The sequence below is a fragment of the Halichoerus grypus genome, chromosome X, assembly GCF_964656455.1.
Source record: "Halichoerus grypus chromosome X, mHalGry1.hap1.1, whole genome shotgun sequence".
Classification (NCBI taxonomy): Eukaryota; Metazoa; Chordata; class Mammalia; order Carnivora; family Phocidae; genus Halichoerus; species Halichoerus grypus.
This window is the reverse complement of record NC_135727.1, coordinates 92,175,612-92,188,581: the sequence shown is the minus strand read 5'-3', so window position 1 is coordinate 92,188,581 and position 12,970 is coordinate 92,175,612. Positions and strand designations below refer to the sequence as shown.

The window sequence follows — 12,970 nt, the reverse complement described above, 5'->3', positions numbered from 1 at the left end:
TTAATGTACTTATTTTTTAAAAGATTTTATTTATTTATTTGAGAGAAAGAGAGAGCGTGTGCGAGTGAGCATGAGTGGGGGGAGGGACAGAGGGAGAAGCACACTCCCCGCTGAGCAGGGAGCCCGATGCAGGGCTCGATCCCAGAACCCCGAGATCATGACCTGAGCCGAAGGCAGATGCTTAGCCGACTGAGCCACCCAGGTGTCCCTTTACATATTTTTAATGAAAAATAATTATATTTTCCAAAACAAAAAAAAGTGAGAAGAGAGCCATTTGTTTTACAGTTTTTCACATCTCTTTACTATCTTGATTAATGGGAGACAGATGGTTCTCTTATCTCTTTCTGCATTCGACCAACAGACAGTCAATATCACATGTTATGCAGCCTCTGGAAAACTCTACTCCACTGCACATTCGTGAAAAACTGAAAGTAAACAAGACAAATAATGGGGGCGCCTGGACGGCTCAGTCAGTTGAGCGTGTGACTCTTGATTCTGGCTTAAGTCCTGATCTCATGGGTCGTGAGCTTGAGCCCCACATCGGGCTCTGCGCTCAGCAGGAGTCCGCTTGGATGTTCTCTCCCTCTGCCCCTTTCCCTACTCACTCTCTCGCTTGCTCTGTCTCTCAAAAATAAATAAATATATTTTTTTAAAAGACAAGTAATGTATTACTATTATTATTGAATCATTAAATTAGTTTGGACCTTATGGTCTCCCTGAAAGCATTTTGGAGTTTCTCAACTTCGGTACCACTGACATTTTGGGCCAGATGATTCTTTGTTGTGGGCGGCTGTCCTGTGCATTGCAGGATGTTAAGCAGCATTCTTGGCCTCTATCCACGAGATACCAGTAGCACTGCACACTCCCTGCCAATTGGGACAACCAAAAATGTCTCCAGACATTGCCAAATGTCTCCTGAGGGGCAAAATCACCCCGCAGTGAAGAACCACTGTTCTAAATATGTGCATGCAGGCAGGCTCCTCTCCACACTCACGTCCAACTCCCTTCTGCTTTGTTCGTTTCTACCATAAGGACCTGAACAACTAAAAACTTGCCTCCCCAAGTTCCCCTGCAATGCGTGTCACCTCTTCCTGCCTGGAGGAGACTGGGGAGGCTGGATGTATCCCAGTCATCTTGCCTCCACCAGGCAGCAAATGTGTATCTGAAACACAAGGGCAGTGCCCTGGAAAGACAGAGTGCCCGGACGCCCGATTGTAGAGGGAGCCCTGGTACCAGCTGAGGGCCATCAGCTAAGACAGACAGCTATTTGTTTAAACTCACATTCGCCAGGTTGTTCTGCTATTGGCAACCAAAGGCATTACTAACGGACACAATTAGAAAACAAAACCAAACAAATATTTACCTTTGTGAGTTATTACAAGCCAACCCCTCTTGTAGCCATCACCCAGTTCAGGCAACGGAATTTTGCCAGCCCCCCTGGAAGACCCCCTCTATGTTGCATCCTAATTTCAAGGCCCTTCCTTCACCCAAACGTAACCACCAGCCTCATTTTATAGTAATCGTTTTTCCTGCATTTCCTTACAGCTTGATCATCTAATGTATACTCCCTGACACTACTGCTTGGTTTTGTCCATTTTTAAATTTAGTTTTTGAAATGCTTTTTTTTTTTTTTTTAACATCTTGTTTACTGCCTGGATTCCTCGTCTGTTCCTTTCTGTCAGCTCTTTCCACAATGCCTATCGTTTACTCCTCTCATTTCTAAATTTTCCAATCCTGATGTATACAGTTCTTTCCTAACTTCTATCATTTTCGGAGTTTTTTTTTTTTAAAGATTTTATTTATTTGAGAGAGAGAGAGCGCACAAGTGAGTGAGCCAGGGGTGTCGGGGGGCGGGGAGGGAAGAGCAGAGGGAGAGGGACAAGCAGACTCTGCGCTGAATGCAGAGCCCGATACGGGACTCCATCCCATGACCCCGAGATCACAACCCACACAGAAACCAAGAGTCCGATGCTCAACCAACTGAGCCACCCAGGCACCCCCTGAATTTCCTTTAGCTTCTACTGGAATATTAGTAATATTCTGCTTTGTACCCTATTTTGCTGATGTTACTTAATTATATGCAACTTTATTATTCAGAGGGGCTATCCTCATTTTTTCTTACAATATGCTTGCATGAAGTCCGATCTCAATCTACTTCTGCTGCTCATTTTAAGTGAGGTGGGGAGGGGAAGACCCAGACTAGCTTTCCTCGTTTCATGGCTCTAGGGCTCCCTCTGCTGGTTTTACATTGAAGTACTGAAAATGTGGCCTCTGAGTGTAGCCACCCCCTCAATACTCATGAAATCTACTTCCTCTGGTCTCTTCCTCCATTGGTATCTGAGCTTTCTTTCTCCTTTAATGCCCTGTCACTGCAGGGTCTGTGGTCCTTAGCAGTTTATTTTTAGGGAGTGGCTCTGTCCTTCCAGAAAGGTTTTCACCAGGTATTTTTTGAGAGCCCTGAGGGCTCGGGCCACCTTGGCAGCCTCGCACCTCCTCCAATGTCCTCGTTGTCACCCACAGATTGGAGCCTGTAAAGTGCCTCCCAGCTTTAACTGTTGTTATCCGATATGCCTACAAAGTTCTTTACTCCAAGTGGGGACCCCTCCTTTTGAATGTGAATACTTGGGGGGAAGTTCCCTGGCAGTCAAAATGATCAGAGGGCCCCCCTCTTCTCCCCTCTGTTTCCTCCGCCACTGCTGGTGGTTTGACCCCAGCAGATAATATTTGGGGATTCATAGGTACTCTGTCAGCTAGCTGCATTTCTGTGTTTTTTCTTTCGCTGCCCTGCTTCCTCCATTTCTGTTAGGGATTAAGGAAAATTCTAAAACTACACTGTCCCCCTCATGCTTTCCTTCTCAAAAGTTTCATTCATTTATTGAGAGGAAGCAAAGAACAATTTGGATAGGACAGATGTTGACTCTATCATGAGGCTGCTCCATGTAATTACACATCCACTGCTCAAATCACTATGGGGGGCAATGCCAGAAGCTAGAGTTCCTGGAGGGCACGTCATCTTCATAACACAAGACACAAGGTCAGTCTCTTTCACCCATCCTTAAATACAGCTTATCAGGTAACACAACAGGAAAAACCTTTAGGGATTTGGCTAAAAAATTCTTATTTTCTGGATTATTTATTACATAAACAGTATCTGGGGTGCCTTCCAGAAAACTTGTGAGGGTAAATTTTATCTGTCAAAGATGAATGGATAAAGAAGATGTGGTATATATATACAATGGAATATTATGCAGCCATCAAAAGGAATGAAATCTTGCCATTTGCAATGACGTGGATGGAACTGGAGGGTATTATGCTGAGCGAAATAAGTCAATCAGAGAAAGACATGTATCATATGATCTCACTGATATGAGGAATTCTTAATCTCAGGAAACAAACTGAGGGTTGCTGGAGTGGTGGGGGGTGGGAGGGATGGGGTGGCTGGGTGATAGACATTGGGGAGGGTGTGTGCTATGGTGAGCGCTGTGAATTGTGTAAGACTGTTGAATCACAGACCTGTACCTCTGAAACAAATAATGCAATATATGTCAAAAAAAAAAAAAAAAGAAGATGATAGCAGGAGGGGAAGATGAACCATGAGAGACGATGGACTCTGAGAAACAAACTGAGGGTTCTAGAGGGGAGGGGGGTGGGAGGATGGGTTAGCCCGGTGATGGGTATTAAAGAGGGCACTTTCTGCTTGGAGCACTGGGTGTTATACGCAAACAATGAATCATGGAACACTACATCAAAAACTAATGATGTAATATATGGTGATTAACATAATAATAAAAAAATTTTATCTGTCAACTCGACTAGGCCACGGGGGCCTCAGATATTTGATTAAACATTATTCTGGGTTTGTCTGTGAGGTTTTGGATGAGATTACCATTTGAATCAGGAGACTTAGTAAAGCAGATAGCCCTGCCCAAGGTTGGCGGGACTCATCCAGTCAGTTGAAGGCCAAGTAAGGAAGAATTTGTGCTTGCTGCCTGTCTTTCAGCTGGGACAATGGTCCCCTCCTGTCTTTGGACCCAGACTGGAACTACACCATTGGCTCTCCTAGTTTTCAGGCCTTTGAACAGCAGATCTTGGGACTTCTCAGCCTCCATCATTACATGAGCCAATTCTTTATATTCACTGAACCTCTTCTCTTACTTTCTTGCTCTCTCTCTGTACACACACACACACACACACACACACACACACCTATTTATTCTGTTTCTCTGAAGAACCCAGACTAATATAAAACCTTTATTCTAGTAATTTATCATTATGTGACATAAGAATTATCTTGTTTGGGGGCACCTGGGTGGCTTAGTCGGTTAAGCATCTGACTTGGCTCATCTTGAGGGTCCTGGGATAAAGCCCCTCGTCGGGCTCCCAGCTCAGCGGGGAGTCTGCTTGTCTATCTCCCTCTCCCTCTGCCCCTCCCCCTGCTCGTATATGCTCGCTCTCTCTCAAATAAATAAAATCTTAAAAAAAGAATTATCTTGTTTTAACCCAATGTTGAAGAAAAACTAAGCATGCTAATAATAACAACAATTACTAAGGACTAACCATGAAGCAGGCACTATGATAAACATTTTACTTAGTCCTCATCCCTAGGTGGGTAGTACTATCATTTCCCCTAATTCAGAGATGAGAAAACAGGCCCTGTCTGATAGGCTGCTTTCTGCCGCAGCATCAAAACTCCTAAAATCTCAGTGGTTGAACCCAAGCGAAGTTTTAGCCATTACTCATATGACATGCCTGCTGGGGGTTGGCACCGGAAGTCTCTGGTCACATCAGTCACTCGGGGACTCCAGACTGGTGGAGGCTAATCTCAAAGAACAGAGCACAGGGCTGGCAGCCCAGGAGACATAGGAGCCCAGGACTTTATCACAGGGTCCTGGCAGGAAAGAGATAACACCCTCCAACTGAGCAATTTGAGAAGTATTTAGTGAAGGGATTGTTTATAGAAATGTGGGCAGAGTACGGGAAAACCACAAGAGAGAGGACAGTACGTGCCGCTGAAAACAGGGACTATCCTATACTATCTCTAAGCCCAGAGGGTCCAGAGAAGGCGAGGCTGCCTGAACCAGGAGCTGTGTAGAGAGGGTCACCTGATGGGATCTATGTCCTTTGATCAAGGGACACAGGCAGCCCACAAGATCCTGCATCTCCACCCTCCTTCCAGTCTTCCACTGGTGCTCCCCTGTGGACAAATCCAATGGGAAACCAGAAGGCAAAGGAACCTTTGAAATCTTCCATACAAATCAGCCTCCTGGCGCCCAAAGGAGGGCGGAGAAGGGTAGTGAGTAAATCTGGAGGGGAAAACAGAAGCCAGCCCACATAGCCACCAATGGGTTATGAGAACTTAGCACACAGCCAAGTCCAAAGATTTAGTGAAGCGGGGGGTTGAGCGCCATGATTTTCAAGAGCCCTTTTGACTTTAAACACCGTTTTCCTGAAATACTACAATTAGCAGTAGTAAAACAAAACAATAATGTACAGCTAACTCACTTACCTATGACAAGAAAGGCTAGCTTATACAGTTAATACTAATAATAATTAACACTTAACATGGCCCCGGTCTGAATTTGGCTGCTCTGACTTCCAATTTCTCATTCTCCCTGCCCATCACTTTATAAATCAAGGCAGGGACCCCCATGCACCCCTCCTGAGCCAGCCTGTGCCTAAGCAAGAGGAGCAGCATGGGTGCGGACAACCGGAAGATGACGGAGGGGGTGACAGACTGGGTGAGTGGCTTCTCAAGGTGGAGAGTAAACGGACTGCTCCCCCCACAGTGGGACCCTTGAAATCAGGGAGAGCAGGGTCCCAAGGGCTGTCTCTAACCAGACACGGACTAAGAAATGACAATTAATTGACTGAAGACCTCTGGTATAGGCATCTAAAAAGTAGTGGGGGAAAATAAAATGGCAGATGTAGGAAGAAGGAAAATTCAAGAACCTGAATTTGCTCATTCAACGAACGAACTTAGCCTGAACACTTCATCTGTGTACTAAAGAGCACTTAGCACTCGCAAACACTCAGTACAAACTGGCAAGTATTGTTATGTACAAAACAGGCTTAACTCAAGAGCTGTGGGAGCGAGTAAGTGAAGGAGTAAGGGCAGAGTGTGTAGGCAGGTGGCTTACTGGAACTGAGTCTCAAAGGACAAGCAAGAGACTGAGCAGCCTGGGTGATGCAACTAAAGAATTACTCTCTGACAAGACCGATCACAGATTCTGAAGCCTGTGAGTAGGCCTGATCGACTCAAGGGGTGTAAAAGTGACAGAATTAAAATGAGAGGAATCAGTTCATAATGGTTCACGGGAAGGAAGAGCAACTCATTTTCTCTGGTAGCTGCTAGAGATGCGCTCTGGGTGGGAAATGTACATTGTCCTTTGCTGAACTATGGGTCCCTCTAAAGTAACGGTCCACGTGGCACCCTTGACACCAGAAGGGAGATGGCTGCAGGTCACAGAACGGCCTACACCACCCCACACATATGGTGTCCCCTTCCACGGCAAGACCGGAAGACTGGGGTCTCGAGCCAAATATGATGTAATCAGGGACAAGGACTCGGATTCCTTCATATCAGTCAAGACCGCTACATATCCTGATACTGGAATTTTGGTTTGATGCACCAGGCACGAGAAGTCAATTTGGTCTTATGGTCCCTTCTAACTCTGCACTTAAGTTTTTATCTCTTTTATAGCCCAAGTTTTCAAATAACAGATTTTTAGGAAGCTGGTAAAAGACTTTTAATTTACAAAAACAGTTTACATTTCAGAAAGATTTCCATTAAAAAGCAGTTAAAGTTAATGTCCTGGTGTTTAATAAGTTTAAACTTTCAATTTTCTAGAACTTTCATTTATATAAAACCCTTACTGTGCCAATCTTCACAGGCCAAATAACAATGGTGTGTCATGGTGATGCCTTCCATTAATTTCTACCACAGCATGGATACATTAAAGTGAAGTAAACAATTAGGAAGATAATCCGAAAAAATAAGCCTTTCTATCCAATTAAATGAAGCAACACTAATAGGTCAGAAAACAGTATCAATGAACTTTATATTACACTAACCTCCCTTTGCTTATTGGTGGTAGTAGTTTAAGAAGTTAGTGATAAAGTTACAGATGAGGGGGCACCTGGGTGGCTCAGTCGGCTAAGCATCTGACTCTTGGTTTTGGCTCAGGTCATGATCTCAGGGTCATGAGATCAAGCCCCACATCGGGCTCCATACTCCGCGGGGAGTCTGCTTGAGATTCTCTCTCTCTCCCTCTGCCCCTCTACCACCCCCCTCAAATAAATAAATCTTTTTTTAAAAAGTTACAGATGAGTATAGTTAGTAATATATTTTCAGAGAGACTAAACACCTTTCTTAGACTTATGCTGAATCTTTTTCTGAATAGACACATATTTGGAGATAGTCATAGACATTGTAGTATGAAAATAATAAAGCTATTTTTTGGAGTGCTCTTTAGAAACATGCTTGAATTAAGTGATGACCTGTTAGTTATTTATTACTATTTCTTTAAGGATTTTATTTATTTATTTGAGAGTGAGAGAAAGAGAGAGAGAGAGAGAGCACATGAGAGGGGGGAGGGTCAGAGGGAGAAGGAGACTCCCTGTTTGTTCCATTAATTTCTTCCTGGGACTCGATCCCGGGACTCCAGGATCATGACCTGAGCTGAAGTCAATTTGGTCTTATTTCCCTTCTAACTCTGCACTTAAGTTTTTATCTCTTTTATAGCCCAAGTTTTCAAATAACAGATTTTTAGGAAGCTGGTAAAAGACTTTTAATTTACAAAAACAGTTCTCTCCACTGTACCATGCCTCGTGGGAGCCCTCCAGATCAGTGCGATGATAGAAATGTTCTCTGTGGGGAGAATCTTAGTATCTTTAAAATCATTACTGTCCAGAATGTTAGAGGGCATCATAGATGTTGAGAAGACCTTTCCACCTCCACTACTGGGACAGCACCCTCTCTTTCTCCGTAAGTTCTTTGCTGACGGTGTCCTCTCAATGGTTGACATCAGAGGAAGGAAGAGCTGTAACTATTTTATGTGAACTGATTTAATTATAGGTTCCAACTTGGAAAAGGGAGGGTTTTCTTGTTTGTTCTTGAGCTACAGAGCAGGGCGGGCATATAATAATTCCACTTTTAAGAAGTGGCTCGACTGACACTCGAAAAGTACAAGGTAAGAGATTTATGAATAGGAACCAGGTCACAGTGTGCTGTTATGCGGGAACACTGAGCAAAAAAGGAGGTTACAAAGGACAGTACATTCATTTGTTTGTGTCTGGCTTATTTCACTCCACGTAGTGTCTTCGTGGTTCATCTGTGTGCTAGCACGGTGTCGGAGCTTCCTTCCTTTTCAAGACTGAGTAATATTCCCCTGCACCTGCCACATTCTGTTTACGCATCTGTCCACAGCGGACACTTGGGTTGCTTCTGCCTGTATTTCCCTTTTGTCTTTCATTTTAGAATGTCTAATATGGCCATAATTTTTACACTTAGCCCGTCTTCTTCCTCGGTGTGGTGCTTTCTCCTTCATTTAGGAAATCATATCATTTCATTTAAACAAGACCTTTTCTTAACAAACAAACACCATATGATTCCACCTTCTATAAAGTAGCTACGGTAGTCACACTCAGAGACAGGAAGAAGAATGGTGCTCACCGGGGGCTGGAGGGAGCTGGAAATGGGGGACTTATTGTTTATTGCATACAGAGTTCCAGTTTCGAGAAATGAAAAGGTCTGGAGGCTGGTTGCACGACAGCATGAAGGGAGTTGACACTGCCGAACTGTACACACTTACAACTGATGAAGATGCTAAAATTTGTGATGTATTTTTTAGCACAATACGAAAATAATAAGGGGGCGCCTGGGTGGGTTAGTTGGCTAAGCATGTGCTTTCGGCTCAGGTCATGATCCCGGGGTCCTGGGATCGAGCCCCACGTCGGGCTCCTTGCTCCGCGGGAAGCCTGCTTCTCTGTCTCCCCCTGCCTCTCCCCTGCCCATGCGCACATGCACACACGCACGTCCTCTCTCCCCACTCAAATAAATAAAATCTTAATAACAAAAACAAAAGGGAAATGCACACCTTTCTTCGAAAAGCCCTCTAACTCTGTTAGACCACTTCCTGATCTCTTCCTCCATCATTCCATGCTGACTCTACAATCTCCGTCTACTGCAACCAAAGTCGCTGGTTGCTCTGAATGTTTTAAGACTGAAATAATGGAATGCCATGGTGACAAAGCCAAATATGCAAAATACCTGGGTCAGTGGCAGAGATAATCGCTCCAAAGAAGAGACAATCTGTGTAGTAAAATTTATCCGAGAGCTGCCCCACAATCTTCATGAGCTTCACCACACCGTACATGAGGTTTCTGTAAGGAGGGAAGATAAACTGTGTGAGAAGAGAAAACGAAAACCCTCCTGAGTAGGCTGGCCAATGTGCAAGCAGCGTAGCCCGGAGTACTGTGCACTGCAAGGGTGCTCCGTGAAAACCCTGGGCAGCTGTTGTCATTGGGCGCTTATCAGGAACACGTGCAAATAAGACTTTGGCACCAAGTAATGGTTCTCAGTCAACGCCATCTTGCTGAAACAGGTGAACACTACTCCATTGCTTGAAGTCGTGCTCACTTACCACTATCAAGTATGGGCCTCGATTAGCAACAACTTAGGCGTCTGAAGCAGCTGGGTAATGGAGGAGAAGGCAAGGGAAGGGAAAGACCGCTTCACAGTGTGTAATCGGTGGCTTGTACAAAACGGACAGGATTCTAAGGCAGTGTGTTTAAAGCTGTGGAAATGAGCATGCGCTGGACGAGCTAGAGAGGAAAAACAGATATGGGCAGGCCACGGAGGTCCAAGTGACCAACCTTCTCTGCCAAGAATTATTTCAAAAAAAAAGGGAAAAGGAGCAAAACACTGTAAACATCCTAGTAGAGTCTCAGTGTACCCATCGGTATAGGGGGGCCTCTCATTCTCTGCAGGGGTTAAGGCAGGCCAGCAGGGGCCCTTCTCGTGCCATGCAGGGTGTGACATGGTCCAAGACAGATTCCCAAGTTAAACAGTTCCACTTGGCTGGGGCACATTTCCTACCAGAGAGCTTAGAAAATGGGAGGAGTGAGGAGTGTTAAAAGGCCTAGTACATGTCACTAAGGGTGTGTGTGTGTGCGCGTGCATGCGTGCGTGTGTGTGTGTGTGTGTGTGTGTGTGTGTGTGTGGTGGTGGTGGTGGTGGTGGTGGTGGTGGCGGCAGCTGCAGGGGTTAGGGGAATAAAAATAACGACAGAATAGATTCACTGTACCCTACAGCTAACACTCTAATAATAATATTCTTGCCACTTAAGGACCACGCCGTGGCTCACCTGCTCAACTCTGTATCCCGGGCACTGAGAACAACAGACTGACTAAGCTAGGAGCTCAGGAACTGTTTCAGAATGGAATTCTTTGGAGAATACATAGCTAGAACTCAGTGCTTCCCTACTGTGGGCCGGGCTCTGTTCCAGACACTTAAACAGTTCAATTTCGATTCCCAGTAACTCTGTGAGGCAGATGTGATTTGCCTTTTGTTGCCTGTTGAAGGCTTCTTTGCCCTTCCTTTCAGACATTTCCTGAAACTACACCTGCTTCTCCATTTCCTTCGACCACAAATAGACTTGGGCGCGGGGCTGCTCTCTGGCAACCTTTTCCCATCTTGCCACCAATACCGGTCAGCTAACCTGTCACTCTTCAGTGGCTTGTCTCTCTTAAAGGACAAGTCCAAGCCCCTCCTATTTGGGTGACTCAAAAGGCCCTTGGCCTTTTATCTCCTCCAGCTTTCCTGCTCATTTTTTAAAAAGTAACTAAGGTCCGTACTTTGCTCCAATTTCCTTAAGCTTTTACCTAATGTCCCTTTTCTGTTCCAGGACGCCATCCAGGATCCCACACGAAACTTAGTCATCATGTCTCTTTAGTATCCTCTTGGCTGGGACGATCTCTCCAACTCTCTGTGGTTTTGATGACCTTGGCAGTTTTGAGGAATAGCGGTGGGGTATTTTGTAGAACGTGCCTCAATTGGGACTTATCTGATCATTTTATTTTTTTTCCTCTTCTCACGATTACACCGAGGTAATATGTTTTGGGGAGGGAAAGGGCCATTCTCATCACAAACATCAAGGGTGCAGAGTATCAGCGTGATTTACCACTATTGCTGCTGATCTTGATCATCTGGCTGAGGTGGTGTTTGTTGGGTTTTCCCCACTGTAAAGCTACGCTTTCCTCCTCCTTTTTCCCTGATGTCCTCTGTAGGAGGACATCACTAGGCACAGCCCGCAATCAAAGCAGGATGGGGCATAAGCTCCCTCTCCTGCGGGGTGGGGTGGGGGGGTCCACATAAATTATTTGGAATTCTGCACAGGAGATGGGTTACTTCTCTGCCATGTATTTATTCATCCAATCATTTATTGACATTGGTAGAGACTCAGATGTTTACTTTATAGTTTGGGTCCAGTACAATGTTATTTATTTTGTCGTTCTTTGGCCATTGGCCTTAGGGGAGCCTTCAGGTTGGCTCTGTGTCTCTTTGACACGCCCCAAGTCCTTTTGTTTGTTTTCTGGGCGCTTCCTTACTTCTTGGCACTATGATATGCTCCATTCTTATCTTGTATATTTGCTGCCCCAGCCCTAGAATCGGCCATTTCTGCAAAGTGCAGGAACCAAGATCTGGGGACTAGGTGTAAATTTTTTCATTTTAATTTACCTTAATCTTAATTTAAATAGCTACACATGGCTAACAGCTACCACGCTGCACAATGTAGCCCTAGATCTTAACTGCCATCATCATAAACATCGAAATCCTGGACTCTGGTGGTTGTCAGGGGTTGGGGGTGGGGGAAATGGGGAGATGTTGCTCAAAGCATACAAACTTCCAGTTAGAAGAGTAACAACTTTGGGGATCTGAGGTACATCATGGTGATTGTCGGTAATAATACTACATCATATACTTGAATTTTGCTAAGACGGTAGGTCTCAAACGTTCTCATCACAAGAAAGAAATGGTAACTATGTGACAGGATGAAGGCAGTAGCTAATACTAGGGTGGTAATGATTTTGCAATTTATAAATATATCAAATCAACACATTGTCCACCTGAAACTCACACAATGTAATATGTCAATTGTATCTCAATATAGCTGGGGAAAACACTGGACTCTGCGGGCCCCTGTGGATCTCATCTCTTTGGAAAGTATGTTAATTTGATTAATGACAAAGAGTAACTTACCCAATAATGAAGCAGGAAACGGCAGTCCCCAAGAAAGCATAAGCCAGAATAGACCCAAGATTTCTGAAAAAGTGTCTCTGGATAAAACAAGAGGCAGGAATCACATTGTGATTTCTGATACTGAGCATAAGAAACACAACAAAAGTCTCTTAAAAGTGAAACTTGACTTACGGCTTCCATTATAACAAGTAATAACTGAAGTTACTCCGGAATAAAGCTATTTAGCTATAAACATTGTGGTTTTAAAATATCCCTAGTCCTATTAATCACTGAGCAAGCAAGCAAGGGCTTAGTAAATTTCAGAGAAAACTACTCTGATTATATTAAGTTACACTGAGAAAGTGTATGTGAGTGTGAGTGTAAGAGTGTGTGTGTGTGAGTGTGTGTGTGTGTAAATAGACCGATCGTTTTCATAGATCTAACCCAAACTATTTTACTCTTTTACTCTAGTGATTCAGCAAGTCACTTCCAGGTGTAGTGTACCTTAGAAGATCATTACAGATAGAAGTTTGAAAATGATGAAGCATGAAAGTGCTGCCTAAGGGGCTTTCTGCTTAATTCAGTATCAGAAAACTGTGCTAAGTATCTGGCCTCATGGCATCTGAAGTGTCTCCTGATATTCTTCTGGATTAATCTTTGGAGCCTGGGAAAGAGGGCCAACAGAGATGGAAGTGGATAAATGTAAAATAGGTAGTTCCATGTAAGATGGGC

The 12,970-nt window shown here is 44.3% G+C and overlaps 1 protein-coding gene across 2 annotated transcripts in view; it reads right to left on the bottom strand.

Moving 5' to 3' along the window:
- Positions 1-12,970, bottom strand: part of SLC9A7 (solute carrier family 9 member A7) — a 132,053-nt gene that overhangs the window by 51,916 nt on the left and 67,167 nt on the right. For both annotated transcript variants that reach the window (XM_078065389.1, XM_078065390.1), the window contains exons 4-5: positions 12,260-12,336; positions 9,269-9,381 (exon numbers count right to left, since the gene is read on the bottom strand). In XM_078065389.1, coding sequence (XP_077921515.1) covers positions 9,269-9,381; positions 12,260-12,336 — 190 coding nt within the window. The remainder of the gene's footprint in view (positions 1-9,268; positions 9,382-12,259; positions 12,337-12,970) is intronic.